Raw genomic sequence first — 14,842 nt, forward strand, 5'->3', positions numbered from 1 at the left:
AATTAAGCCTTCAACTAGAGTTTGTTCACCTCAATCCACAGTGAATCTTGTCTGGTTCTGCTGCACTGTTGTCCCTTATTGACAACATGTGCTATCTGTGACTCAATGGGGGAGAAAACACATTTGACTGCATGCCACATACTTTTCTTAAGAAAACTGGTTAAGACAGTGGCACAGTCATTTGGTGTCATGTTAATGCTCACATGGAACACATCAGTCATACCACCACGTTGAGTTACTTTTATTAGGGCAAGTGTGTATATTTTCTGTAATGTATTTCACTTGCAAGCATGACTGGTGAGGTGTCTTCCTCTCTCTACATGGGCCGCTCCCGGGGCCTGGTCACAACATACCACCACAGTGGGGGCAAATCACCTTCCTTGCGGGCCGGAGGCAAAGCTTCAGTGCGGGGACCACCAGCCGGGGTTTCCGCCTGCAGTTGCTTTACCTGGAAGGGGTCAAGGAAGGAATGATTAGAAAAGGAGCCAGCCTGCCTGTGCAACCTGCTGCAGTGAAGAGCAATCTTCACTTGTTCCGATTGTGTCATATTACACACTAGCTGATCCTCACGACTGAATGTGTTTTCTATATATACTGACTTTTTTTATACCCACACTTAAACTCAAAAACAATGTTCTCCTTAAAGCTTTTCCTATTCTTAAAATAAAGCTGAGAAAGCCTTTCCCAGCCCACTTCTTATTCATTAACCAAAACCATTCCAATTCCCTGTTATGCCCCCCCCCCACTACTTGTTGCTCCCACAAAAATACATTTATTTTTGTGTCTCAGCTAAGTGTTCTCCCAAAGCACCATTAAAAAACCTCCATTCACGTACATCAGGGATGCTAATTTTAAAGCCCTCCCCATCCCCCCCATAGCAACCAGGACAAGAAGTAATATGAAATCACTTGTAAAAACATGCTCAGTTCTGCCTGATGTTGCCCGACTACTCCCAGTTCCAGGGGTCTCTGAGATGATGATGGGCCTAGCAGAGGAGGACCCTCAGAGACCCAGTTTTCCTTTATGAAGCCTCCTCCGGAAAAATCAATTCTGGATCGTGACTGACCTGAGCCACAAGCACATGTGTTGTTTAATAATGTGGAAGAGAGAAGAGGAAATGGAGGAAGGTTTTGTGGAGAAGAGGTTATCAGAGTGACCAACTGCAGCATGAACCCACTGCTCTCCATGAATAAATTAATACATCTAGAGTTTCCAAATGCTGAGACAAAGGCTTCCATGCAGGGTCAGGACTCCATACCTCTTCTCAAAAACTTCCTTGTTTATCTATTTCATCTCTCATCAACTTCTCCCTCACCCCATATCCTCTAATCAGCATATATGCATCATTATTTTTTCTCTTAAAAGAAAAGAATCCCTTGGCCTCCAATTACTGTTCTTAGCAAAACATCTCAAGAATCATCTCCGCCTCCTGTCTTCTCTTCCTCGCTTTCTGCTCACTATTATCAGTGCGATTAAATCCTCCAGAAAAGGTTCTAGTCAAGACCACTAACGCCCTTCCTATAGCGATGACTCGGCCCCGGGCAGGCCTGAAACACTTTCTCCTGGACTCTGTGCCGGAGGCTCCTTGGTCTCCTTTTCCTGACCTCTACAAATGGGAACTCCTGCGACTTTTTCTCTCTGTTCTCTCTTGAGAATTTCATCCATTTCCGCAGCTCTTAGAACAATGGTTAACTTACAGATTTCTATTTCAAGCTCAAATTTCTCCTGAGGTCCAGATTCCTACATCCAAAGTCACCTACTGATAGCGGCACCTGATGTCTCACAACACTCTCAAATTTAACATTCTTAAATTTAACACTTCAAACCAAACACCTGATTGTCCCTCTGATGCCTGTCCCCCCCCCCCACCACACACACACACACACACACACACACACACACACACACACACACACACACATTCTCCCTGCCTCAATAAACACTATCACCAAATTCCAGATACTAAAGCTTAGAACCTGGAAATTATTCTTGAGTCCTCCCTGTCCCTCACCACCCCCCCACACACACATCCAATCAATCTTCACATCTTCCAAACAGTATCCTGAATCTACTTCCCTCCACAGTCACTGCATCCACCCTAGTGCCGGCTGCCATAAATTTTTTTTTTTTTTAAGATTTTATTGGGGAATTGGGGGAAGGGGAACAGACAAGTTGCTGTCCTTTTGTTCTTCAGTCTAGTTGTGGAGGACGTCGCTTCACTGGCCCATGTTGGTATTATCATTGCACTCTTCCCGGGTGAGGCAGTCGCTCGCCAGCCATTGCTGGCTGCCATAATCTTTTGACGAAACTGCAATAACATCAAATTGGTCTCTCCCCTCCTAACCGTACCCTTTCCAATATATGCTTCACACTACAGCAAGATTGAGCTTTTAAAAATGTAAATCAGGGCCGGCCGAGTGGCTCAGTTGGTTAAGAGCTCGCTCAAGAGTGTGAGCTCTGAGCAACAGCGGTTCAATGCCCGGCCCGAGCTGAGCTGCCGCTAAGCTGCCAACAGGTGGCAGGATGGCTCAGCTAAAAAAATAAATAAATAAAATAAAAATGTAAATCAGACATCAAAAGATGAGTGAAAAGTGTCCAAGGTACTGGTGGAGAGAAAGGTAAAGGGACAGTAGGCTATAGCAAGGTGAGGCAAAGGACTGAGAAGGAGGGGGGGAGAAGCAAAATTAGAGACCAGAAAACCCAGAAGACCAGGGAACACACTGTGACTTATTTGTAAGATGGCTGTAAATATTACATTTAAGACACTTAGAAACAAAGTATATCTGAGAGGCAAGGGGCCAGAGTTCCTTAAAACTGGACTCTGGCCCCCTGTCCAGTGGGGAACATAACCTGAGCTCCTTCCAGGTGTGGACCAGGAGGACCGGGCTACGTGGTAAAATGCAGGTAAGACTCACTTCTCGCTCCCAGCTTTCTCTCCGCAGCTTCTTCCACTGCTCTCTCTTGGCAAAGTAATCAGGATACATTGCCTTCTCGGAAGGATGCCAGTAATCTAAGCACCACTCGGGAACCTGTCAGGAGAGGAAAACATGGCGTCATTCCACAGTGCACATTTACATGCCAATGAAGGGCCTGCTCGGGGGACAGGAGACAACACTCAAGGTGCATTTTTCATAATCATGGCAAGTATCAGGCTGTTTCTGACACTAAGCAATGACTGGCAGAGGACAAGCAGGGACCAACGAAAAGGAGAATGCCTTAGAGTAAAATAGCCTAGGGCTGAAAACCAGCACCGTCAGTCCAAGAAAGACCGGGCACCATTCCTCCCCTACCCATGTTCTCTAAGTATCCAGGGTGGGCTTATGTTCTTTGGATGTCTTTACCTAGACTTTCCCAGAAATACTCAGCACCAATTCAAAGCGGGTTACTTTAAGATCCAAAGATGGGTTATTTGCCAAGTCATTTAACACTGTACTGTGCCAAAAAGATACTGCAAGACCTTGGAGCTGAACGCAGAAAGAAAAGTCCTAACGTCCTCTGGGAGAGAGAAAACTGAAACCTAAAGAAAATTACCTACAACGGTCTCAGGAAAGCAACCTCCTAGCTGCTCCTAAAAGGGCAAGTTTGGACCCGGAGCAGCAACGCCCACCTCCCAGAAGGCGGCCGCCCCTGCAGTGCGCACCTACCTTGTAACACTCGTACCTCTCATAGGAGGTGCCCCCCGGAGAGTCAGGGAAGATGTACGGCTGAGGATGCTGGTTGTACCAGAATTCTTCCTCCGCCTCCCTCAGCAGCCGGGTGGCCTTCACCATATCCTTCTCATTCTTATGTTCTTCAAACCGGGCTCTCATCAAACAAGCAAAGTACCGGTATTTGTCCCTTAAACCAAAATGACGCTGGAGATTAGAAATGATAACCAGCTACCCTTCTAGGCCTACTCAGTTTTGAGCGCTTCTCCCGGCACGAGGTTTGGGGGTTCTGATAAGGGGGTGGAGGCCTGGCAGTCACACATTTGGGTTGTCACCCCACCTTGCATTGCATGGAGGTCACGGAAAAAAAAAATATCTGTATTTAAGACTACGCTCTAAGACTAGTCTCAGATGGATCGAGAGAGGAAAAAGGAAATTGTGTGGGAGGTGAAGGCAATAAAAAGGACTGGAGACGCTACTGTAAAAACAGGAAAGCTTATGGGAACGGTGGGAGAAGGATGATGTTTTGGACTTAAAAAGACACCTGAGTTTTAATCCTGGCTCGACCATTTGTTTACCAGCTGGAGGGCCTTGAGCAAGTTCCTCCCCACGCCGATATTTCCTCATCCATAAAATAAGGCTAAACAGTCCCTAATTCCCACATTTGTTGGGACGACTAAAGAAAATAATGCACCTATTGTCAACTACGTTACTAGGAAGAAAGCTATTTATTTAGCGAGCGCCGGATCCTGAGTCCGTCGTCCTTAACAGGACACTGAGGCTCAACCCAGGGAAGCAACTCTTCAAGGTCTCGCAAGCCACGGGCGGCTCCGTCTGGACTTGAACCAGGGTCTATGGGAGGGCTCATGTGGGGAGAGGGGACGCCTTCCCACTGCGTCCCCGAAGTCCTTGAGATGCGCGGTCCCCCGGGGCCTCTCAGCCACCCTGGGGGGGGGGCCCAGGGTCACCTCCCCGCGCCCTGGAGCCCCCTCTCCCGAACCTGTGGATGCACCACGACTCCAAGTGTCGCAGCGCTCGCTTATACAGCCGCAACACCTTCTGCTGGTGGGTCAGGTAGGCCGCCGTCGCCGAAACCGACATGACGGCCGCCTCACCTTCAGCGGCCGCGAGGGCGCCTGGGAAACGGCTAGGGGGCGGGGCCGCCGGAAGGGCGGGCTTACGGGCGGCCACTTCCGCTTCCGCCGGTGAGGAGCCCCGGGCCGTAGTCATGAGTCGCTTCAAGTTCGTGGGTATGTAAGGTGTTTTCTCGGTTCTCGGGCTTTTCTGACCATCGGGGCGTCGCTCGCCGCGGCCAGAGGACTCGGGATGAGCTCTCCGGCTTTTGGAAGGTTGAAAGGGCTTTCGGTGGGAACGGGCGCCGGTGATGTTCTGGTGCATGTAGGTGCTGGCTTGCAAGGTGTGCTTATTTCTAAAGATTCTCGAGCGGTATGGTTATGATGTATGCTCCTCATACATCTGTGTTGTATTCAATGACAAGAGAAAAGGGAGCAAAACCAATTCAAAAAAGGCCAGTCATTATATTCCCCTCCATCCCACGGTGCACCTCCGCCCCCTTTTCCTTCTCCGTGGCCTAGAGGAGGACGGCTTTGGCCACAGGAACCAGAGGGGTCAGATTAGTTACTACCAGGCACTTAGGAAGACGTGACGGGGGGGCATTGTGAGAACTGGGATTGGGACGCGGGTGTCTCGCTGAGCTTAGTCTTTCTGGGTTTAGAGGGGAGCCTCTTGGCTAATTGTGCCACAGACGTCCTCTTTTTCTGGGTTTGTCTATATGCTGTGTGGTGGTGTCTAGATTGTTCTCCAATCTCCTGTATTTCCTGTAAACTTCAAGTTATAGCTAAAGGTTAAGTAAGTCAAAAACAATTTTAAATGCCGTATTTGCTGCCCTTTAGTATCCCTAGATCGTAGGTGACAGTGATATGACGTGATTCACTAAGCCTAAACAGTGAGGTTATCGGTTTGGAGATGTGGTTTTCTTTTCGTTGCAAACATGTTTTCCACTCTTATTTTGTTTTGAAAACTAAAACTCATTAGTACCGGAATTAATTTGTAACAGTAAAGTCAGCTTTAAAAAAAATAAATGGAAAAGAAACATTGCTGATTCATGTAAGGCGACATGGCATGAAATATATGAATTCTCAATTTTCCTCCCTAATCAGAAGTAGTAATTTTCCACTTTGCCTTTTTTCTACTTCTAGTCATTCTCTCTTACTCCTCTTCTCACTTTCTTAGTTTTTCAAGTTGTTTATTGTCTTTGGTTGGAGCTGGCTAGATTGATGGTCCTATATTATTTACTTTTTTTTTTAAAGTTTATTGCTAATAGACATACTTCTGATTGGGACTTTTTAATTTAAAAGATACTATCCCTTGTTACAGATTGGAACATTTTGAACAAGTTAAATAGGATTTTGACTGGCCTTTTTCTCATGATTGTAGCATAAGTCTTTAAGTTTAAACAGATTGACTTACATTTGGCTACTTAATAGTGCATTCTTGGATTGGGAGCATTAACCACTTAAGGTAGTATGATAGTACAGGTGTCCTCAGAGATATTGTGGGTTCGGTTCCAAACCATTGCAGTAAAGCGAGGCATAATCTTTTTCTGGCAGAAGGCCTTTGCCTTCAGGTGGTAAAACATGCAACATCTGTGAAGCTCAATAAAATGAGGTATGTCTGTATAGCTAATGTTGACTAAAATTCCATTTGTTGTTGGCATGTTACAGAATTTATGCTGTGCTCAGTAAAAATAATTACATTTGACAGGGCTTTTAATTTGCAAAATGCTTTCACATTCATTTTCCAGTTTGAGCTACATTTCATCCTTGAAAGGAGAAATTTTGTGCCCACCCTCCTAGTGAGGAAACAGATGCTCAGAGGCCTACTGATTTGCCCAAAGTCACTCAGCTCATCAATGCCAGGAATTCTGACTTCAAAGCTTATTCTCTTTCCTTACCTGCAAGTCCTCCATTGTATTGTGCTTCTTGGAACTTGCTCACAGATTGAATACTTTTAGAGGATCATTTCGAACTTTCTTTGGCCCCTCTGTATTGTTAATAGTCACCCTGCAGGTGTGCTGGTGAGTAGGTGGGTGGGGCGTGGGAGGCACAGAGGCCATCCAGTATAAAGGAGAACTTCTTTGAGGAAACAGAAGTGAATCACAGAAAAAGAAGATATTTGCCTCTGGAGGGGAGGAAACCCTCTTAGGTTCTATAGCTGGGCCTAAGAATTAAATTGACATAAGACAGGTTAACAGGAGAAAAACTTACGGATTTGACTTTTTCGTATACATGGGTGTCTTCAAAAGGAAAATGAAGACCCACAGAAACTGTTAAGCCCAAAAGCTTAAGTGGGAATGTGATAAGACAAAGGGGCTCAAATTGTGTAAATTGTGGGACAGTGACTAGGAAATATAAGGGGAAACTAATGGAAAGTAAGGGTTATTTGGAGTTTGTTTGTACATATATGTTTTGGCTTTGACTTTCAATCTCTGGTGATAATGTTCTCTTCCTGGTACAGGGAGGGCACCTTTCTCATGGGAAATCTTATGACCTGCTTTTAGGTGGAAGAGGGGAGATCAAAGAGCCTGCCCTGCACCTGCTAATTCTCAAGTACCTTCAGCTCAAAATTACCAGTATGCCAAAGCTTATTTTGGGGTAGCATGTTCTGAACCAAGGTGAAGCAGCTTTTCATCAAAGGATAGAAAGCAGCTCTAACAACAGGCTGAGGAATACACTTCAGACAGACTATATGTCAGAAAGAAAAGGACTTAGGGCCCTAAGTCACAAGAGACTTGCAGAAAAGGGAAGAAACTGGTGCCTGAACCACTGCAGGATATCCAAAATTCCAAGGCTCACCTGCGTCCAAAGCTGAATATAGATCTTTGAAGTACAGTGTGACCTAGGGCCTGAAGGACTGATCCACATCAGGAAGAGGTAGGTTCCCAGAGGAAGTGGTACCACCTGAAATTGGCCTCAACTGGTGTCTGCCTCAGGGTAAGCACTGAAGAACGTTTTAGCATCCATTCCTGTTAGGGTTGAGACAAAGACTTGGAAAAGCTTCATAAATTGAACCTCCAAGCTAATCTTCAATTCACTTTTTAAATTACTGTCATAAAGTTTACTTACTAAATTTGCTTGCTTTTTGTTTTTTGTTTTTCACTTTGTTTTCTAGGAAAAGATTGCTTTGGAAAAATTCTAATCTCTTGGTGCACAAAGGGGAATTGGGCAGAAGAGGTGCAAATGCACATGGTTTTTGTGCTAATGATCATCAATGGTGGATGCTAGACTGACCCCTGGCAAGGATTCTTCTAGGCAGAACTCTCCTCTCTTCCCTTGGTTTCCTTTCTCAGCCTGCCCCCTTCCCTATCTAATTTCCTTTCCTTATAAAAAAAAAGTGCATGCTCATTTCTTGTGATCTGGGCCATTCCACTGAAAAACCCCTATATTTTGGTATTCAATGATGTTTGTTTATTAACAACCTCTAAATGGTACCCGTTGTGAATTCATCTCCCACCCACCATTAACATATGTGCTGTTGGCCAAATATCTTTGAAGTTTTCGGCATTGTGCCTTTCTCTTGCTGTTTCAAATGCCTGTAATACTCTTCCCACCATCTCTTGATTGACTTATCCAAACGCCCATTCACCTTGCAAGGTCTGTCTTACTGCTGAAGCAACAGAGCTGACTGAGGACCAGCTTGGCAGAAATGTAAGGGAGAACATGCTAAGAGGCTGAAACTCAGCAGAAAAAATGTGGGGGTCTATTGGTAGGCAGCAGCCCCCACCACCATGAACTTGGAGATTCTCCTAGCGCTGAAAGCTAACTGGTGTGTATTTTAAATAAGGGCGACATGTTATTGCCCATGGCCATCACAATCTGACTTCACATCTTGTTATTCCCCATGTTCCCTTGTTTTCTACAGCAGCACTTACTGGGAATAGCATTTGATATTTGGGGCTGGATAATTCTTTGTTGTGAGAGGCTAGCCTGTGCTTTGTAGGATATTTAGCAGCATCTACAGCCTTAAGCCTAGGTGCTAGTAGCGCTTCTCATTTGTGACAACTAAAAATGAATACAGATGTTGCTAAATTTGGGGCGGGAGGGTTAGAAGAAGATAGGGGTGCAGAATGGCTGTCCATTGAGAACCACTGCTCTACAGGCTCAAGGTGTTTCTTCCAGTCTTCAGATACAGTGTGTACTGCACACAGCCGTATGCACAATGCCCTTTCCACTCGTCAGCTTGTGAGCTGTAGCTTTCTTCAAGATTGACCTCTTTTGTGAAGCTTTTCTCATCACATTGCCAAAAGTGCTATCTATTGCCCCTTCTTTGTGTGCCCATGTACATAATTATTGGCAGATTGAATGTGTATAGAACTCTCACTATGTGCTGCTAACCTTGAAATAAAAAGGCAAGGTTAGAGGCAACAAGCGTTTATTTGAGATAAAAAAGAATCACAATTCTGGAAAGCACTGATTCAGGCAGAAACCCAAATACTGTTCTGATTAAGAGGTGAAGGCAAAGAAATTTATGAGAAAGGGAAGGGGAATAATTACATAAATAGAAGGAAGGAATTTCTATAGGTATAAGTAAGCTAAGTTATTCTTTAGCAAAACACAGTGGTTCTAATTCTAAAGTATGTTTAATTTTCAGTCCCGTAGTCAGGATGTCTGCTTTGCTGTTAGCTTTGTGAACAGTTGTTTGGAATACAGTGTTATGTGGCCCAGCCCACAGGTTCTTTTCTGCAGTTGAAATATTCCAGAGGTTTGAGGGATAAGACGTGCAAGGCAGTTCCTCTGGATTGGGAGCTCTGACTCCATTTTGAAATGCCTCCATTTATATTATTTTTCACACAACCATTGTGCCACTTTCTAGGGCTACAGCAATGGAGATAAACATTTCTTGCCTCGTGTTGCCTACAGTCTAGCTTATTAATCACAAATTATATTTGTAGTTCCCATATAGACTGTAAATTTCTGGAAGGCAGGGACCAAGTGTTGGGTCTTACTCATTTCTGTGTGCCCTAACTCCTTACATAGTGCTTGGCACAGAGTCGGTCTTCGTAAGTATTTGATGAATAAAGGAGATCATTTATTCTCCTTTCTGCATCTTCACTGGCGTTACCCCAATTCAGGTTCTCTTCATTGGAAATACGAGCTTTTGCCTATTTCCAGTTGCTCCCTTCGAATTGTACTCGCCACAAAGACTCCAGAGTGAGATGCCTTCCTGACATCTCATTCCTCTGCTTACTCCTCTGCTTAAAAGCCATCATTGCTTCTTGATAGCTGAGTCTGGCCGTTCTCTTCCCTACACCTTTCTCCAGCAGCTAGAAGGGCCTGCAGTTCCCCACGATCATTGTGCTGTTTCGCACCCCGGATGCTTTGCTCCTGCTTCTCCTCCTGCCTACAATTTCCCTTTTCCTCGTTAACTCGGACTCATCCTTGAAGGTTCAGTTTAGGGATCCCTTCTTTCTGGAAGCCGCTGCTGGGCCAGCTACCAGACTAGGTTAGGTTTTCCTCTTCTTTGTCCCACAGCGCCAGTGTCTAATTGTAATATTTCTTAATTATCTTCCAATAGGTCTTCCTTCCCAATTCTGCCACAAGTTTCTTAACAGCAGGAATTCTCTCTTACTCATCTTGTATTCATCTCTTACTCATCACCAGGTGTCTAGCACAGGAACTGACAAGCTGTAGGCACTCAGTTTGTTTGAGTGAATGAACGTGTGAATGAAGTTTTGTAACAGGAGCTTTTATTTAAAGTAGAAGTTCAAGTAGACATTCTTGATGATTTATCATTTTATTTTTGCTTCCCACAGATATTGGTATCAACTTGACAGATCCTATGTTCAGAGGAATTTATAGGGGGGTTCAAAAGCATCAAGGTAAATGTTTCTTTTATTAAGGTAAATAGTTTCTTTATGAAGATAAATCCTTTTCCTCAAGGAGATCTTGAAAAGCATAATCCACTCTTAAAACTGAAATATTAAAGGACTTATGCATCTTGGATAAAACTGTAAACAAAGTGAAACACATATAAGCCATGTTGGTAAACCGTGATCATGAACATTTATAAAGTACCTATTATAACAAAGTGTTAATCATGTGCTTCTTATCCTAAGAAGTTTATAATTTTGAATATAGAACTTTAAATAAACCATATGTACAAAAGTCAAACATAGTTGATGTTTAGTCTTTTAAGCAATTGAACAGTGGGACACATAATTAAAGTCAGTATGTCTAGATTTTTGGAAACATTTTCAGCTGGGTGACTCAGTGGCCAGTGATTTAGGAGGTGGCACTGCAGTCCATCCTCCCTGTCTTGCTTTCCCCCTTTCCAGTGAGACCTACTAGATCCTAGATGCCTACAGTATACACAGGTGGGAAGAGGAGTGCCTCAAAGATTGGTGGGAATCTTAGCCAAATGCAAAATGGCTTATATTTATCATATCCAGTGAATTTTAAAAGTTTATTATGTCAGGTGACTAAGCAGGAAATGATGGTGACAAATTCTTAAAAGCAGAATTTTTCCAATAAATTAGCCTGTGAATATTGCCTCAAAAAATTACTGTACTTGTGATTATGTAAATGCAAACAGGAAAATTTGGTTTTGTGGTTCCAGATGATGTGAAATTGCACATTTCATCAAGTTCAGCCAGAAGCTAATCTTACTCGGCCTTTAGGTGATACTAAGTGAAAGCTCTAAATATAGGGAGTGTTAGATGAAGAAAGGTAAAAGGGAGTGTTAGATGAAGAAAGGTAAATGTTAGCTTTCATAAACCTTACCTCAAAACTTCCTTTTCTACTTCATTTAGAAGTTTAGCTGAGGTCTTTGTGTTACTTACATAGTACAGTTCAACTACTAAATAAATTAGTCTGCTTTTCTTGTCTTTATGGCACTTAATAGATTACATACTTTCTAACTCTAGGTTTGTATACGTGTGCTTGTGAAGTAAATTTTATAATGAACAGTATCAGTATTACTCTAGTTTATAGTAACTAGCAAAACTGGTTGCCCTACTTAGTTTCTAAGTTCACTAAATTGATTATTTTTTGTCTAAAATAAATATTATTGCTACTCTAGAAGTAACAGTAATTGAATTCCAATATATTTACTATGATGCTTAAATATGAAACTAAGAAATAGATTTTTATGACATAACTGTTTAATTTTGCTATCCATTTATCTCTCAGAGCTTAGTAATTGCTGTCCATCTCTCCAGAAAAGTGTATTGTTACTTTACAATGAATTTTGGGAAAGAGCAAAAACAACTGTCAGGGAAATTCTCTTTCCTCAATGGGAATGGTAATGATAGAAATACAGCATTGACTAAAATTTATAAATAGATATTATGTCATGTTTTTGGAGGCACTGCAGATGTGCTCTGAAAACCCCTAGTAAAAATAATCTTAATGCTTGTCTTTTATGTTTTAAATAAAATACAGTACCAACAAGTTTGAAATTCAAAGCTAGTGACTTAAATTGTAGTGAGCAAATTCATCTATTTTTGAACCTCCTGATTTTTGTCACTTTTCCTTTCAGTCAGCAGAGTAAAAATACAATTAAAAGGATACTTCTTCATCTAGTCTGCTTTATACAGATTTCTTTCCTTTTTTTTTTTTTAAGGTTACCACTAGCTCTATTATAAGAAAGTACTCATTAAACAGTATTAATTTGATTTTGATTTAGTAAATGTGATTCTGTAGCTAAATGGATTTTTATTGACCAGGTTTCCTTACTGCAGCATTCATTCATCTTTTACAGATGACTTACAGGATGTAATACAGAGAGCTGTCCAAGTTGGTGTTAAAAAGGTAACATCTAGTTTTTGTTACTCTTGAGATTTTTTTTTTTTAAACTAAATTTTGGTTAAAATACTGCAGAATAGAAGGGAAAGAGCCAATGCCACAATTGGCATTTTTTGAGACTATATTGTCAATATGTAATATTAGCAAGGTAATGAAATAAAATATATCAACATATTCTGTTCAGAGCAGTTTAAATGATTCTGTTTAAATGACGCAGACCTCATGGGTAGTCCTCCCATATGATCAGAAACGTGGTAATGGCAGAGTGTCTGCAATTTTTTTTTAAACCTATCTGAATTATCAGGCTTCTGAAGAGGCAACTCTTTACTACATTTTATAACATACTTTAGCACTTACCTAGGAGTTAAGCAATCAAAAAGACATGAATCTGTCACCAAGTCTAGTTTTTATAGTATGGGTATACCATTTCAAATAACTATAATAATTTAATTATTGGGAAAATTCCTACTACTTTTTAGAGAGTTCTGAGCAAATGAATATTAGTTCAGTGTCAAATTCTTTGAATAGATTTTTTTTTTAAATAGCAAGTTAGTACTCACAAGAAATAAGGTTAAATTTCGTTGTGGTATCAGGGCACTTGGTGGCTACTGCTTCTAAGTTAAATAACTTCGTTTTAAGAAGTGACTGCTGACTAAATGAGTTCTGTCTACAACTGTAAAATTGTATGTTATTGTAATAAGAAAGGTTAACAGTTACGTTAATTTCTCATTGTGTAGTCATTCTCTGCTTGGTAAATCATTTTATGAAATGCTTTCAAATGCAGACTGAAAAATACCAAGCTCCTAAATTTTCATGTGTTAGCCATGAATAGTTCAAGCTTAACATTTCTAGTCACACACACACACAGACTTAGGAATGACAGGACTGAAGTGAAATGTACTTAGACCTGGTTCCAAATTGAAATTTAATTCAGTATCTTGCAGGTAATTGTAGTGGTTGGAAGTTAGGTTATGGAATTTCAAACCTGACTTCAAACCCCAGCTTCATTCTTCATAGCTTTGTAACCTGGGTGCTTCATCACTGTAGACTTCAGTTTTCTTGTCTGCACTTGGAGAATGATAATAGTACCTAATTAATAGAGTTGTTGTGAGGGTTAAATAAAAATGGAATGGAAAGCACTTGGTATTGTATTGGGCATAAAATAAACAACCTCTGTTATGTTTATGGTGGAAGCTGCCATCATCTTATCAACATGGGAGATGAAATTATGTCCTCTAGTCTTGCTCTTAACTTTTTTCATCTATTTGGAAAAGTTACAGATAAAATAAAAGGTAAACTTGATCAGAAACTATTTTACATAATTGAATTTCTGAATTTGGGCATCTGGTCTTGTATTAAAGAATTAGGTAGTATTAGTAAACAAGGTTTTCCTAATATTTTTGTTAATAATCTTATACCCTATGTTTTATAGGCAGTTGAGGATTTAATTATGGCTATGGGTTACCTGATAGATACTAGTGTCTATCATGTTACACGTTTAAGTTGCTATGTGAAAATGTCTGTTTATCATTTGTACTCCCTCCTGTGCTTTGTATGTTTTCTCTTTAGGTATGTACCTAGAATGAGTTCTTCATTTTAGCTCAATGAAACTCTTGAAGTATGCTTTTAAAAATATGCATCTTAGTGCTTCAGTTCCTTCTGTAAAAGAATGTGCACTTAGACGGCACTGCCTCAATAGTCACCATCAACACATAGCACTTTGGTGGCATTTTCCTTTTAACAGATTTGCAAAGCTGGTGTTCCAACAGCCAGTGGACCCTAACAGCTGTCTCTAGAAGTATGCTTCTTTGCCAGGAGCCATATATTTCTCTACAAAGAATTCATCAGTACACACTATTAACCAATTAACCCAGCTCTCAAACTCTTAGTCTCAGAGCGCCTTTATATTTTTTAGTAATATTGATGGTCCCAAAGAGCTTTTGTTTTATGTGGGTTTTATCTAATACATGGTATCGAAAGTAAAGCAGAAAAAACTTAAATATCTATTAATTCATTTAAAAATGACAAATCATTATATCACATAAATAGCATACTTTTATGAAAAATTAGTATTTTACAAATCAAACAATTTAGTGCACGAGTGGAATTGTTTTACATTTTTTTACACCTCTTTAATATCTGGCTTAATAGAAGACTGCTGAACGTTGAATACTGTTTCTGCCGTTAGTCTGTCGTGATATTTATTACACACCATGTGGCCTCTGGAATTCTTCACTGCACACGCATGACATGACCGAGCGACAGTGAAAAGGGCAGAGAGAGGGCCAGCCGAGTGGCTCAGTTGGTTAAGAGCTCGCTCAAGAGTGCAAGCTCTGACCAACAGGGTAGCCAGTTTGATTCCTGACCCAAGCT

At 41.5% G+C, this 14,842-nt stretch overlaps 3 protein-coding genes across 11 annotated transcripts in view; 1 reads left to right on the top strand and 2 right to left on the bottom strand.

Moving 5' to 3' along the window:
• Positions 1-220: 220 nt before the first annotated feature.
• On the bottom strand, positions 221-4,789 carry NDUFB9 (NADH:ubiquinone oxidoreductase subunit B9). Its single transcript, XM_019643447.1, has 4 exons — positions 4,648-4,789; positions 3,645-3,837; positions 2,916-3,029; positions 221-448 (listed from the first exon to the last, which is right to left on the bottom strand). The coding sequence occupies exons 1-4, from the start codon at positions 4,746-4,748 to the stop codon at positions 317-319; spliced, it is 540 nt and encodes a 179-aa protein (XP_019498992.1). The 5' UTR covers positions 4,749-4,789; the 3' UTR covers positions 221-316.
• The window catches only part of TATDN1 (TatD DNase domain containing 1), a 28,463-nt gene continuing 18,348 nt past the window's right edge, over positions 4,728-14,842 (top strand). For 3 of the 9 annotated variants that reach the window (XR_002124104.1, XM_019643438.1, XM_019643440.1), the window contains exons 1-3: positions 4,728-4,897; positions 10,480-10,545; positions 12,426-12,475. Coding sequence is in view for 7 of the 9 variants with exons in the window: in XM_019643438.1 (XP_019498983.1) it covers positions 4,747-4,897; positions 10,480-10,545; positions 12,426-12,475 (267 nt within the window). In the remaining 2 variants the exon portion in view is untranslated. Of the gene's footprint in view, positions 4,898-4,926; positions 5,065-7,227; positions 7,661-10,479; positions 10,546-12,425; positions 12,476-14,842 lie in introns of those variants that run through there. The other 6 variants (XM_019643443.1, XM_019643441.1, XM_019643444.1 and 3 more) reach the window with 6 other exon arrangements.
• RNF139 (ring finger protein 139) overlaps positions 10,558-14,842 on the bottom strand; it is a 39,188-nt gene continuing 34,903 nt past the window's right edge. Inside the window, exon 2 of the mRNA XM_019643435.1 lies at positions 10,558-10,674. Coding sequence (XP_019498980.1) covers positions 10,580-10,674 — 95 coding nt within the window. The 3' untranslated portion in view covers positions 10,558-10,579. The remainder of the gene's footprint in view (positions 10,675-14,842) is intronic.

Source organism: Hipposideros armiger, unplaced genomic scaffold, assembly GCF_001890085.2.
Source record: "Hipposideros armiger isolate ML-2016 unplaced genomic scaffold, ASM189008v1 scaffold_78, whole genome shotgun sequence".
In the NCBI taxonomy this organism is placed as follows: Eukaryota; Metazoa; Chordata; class Mammalia; order Chiroptera; family Hipposideridae; genus Hipposideros; species Hipposideros armiger.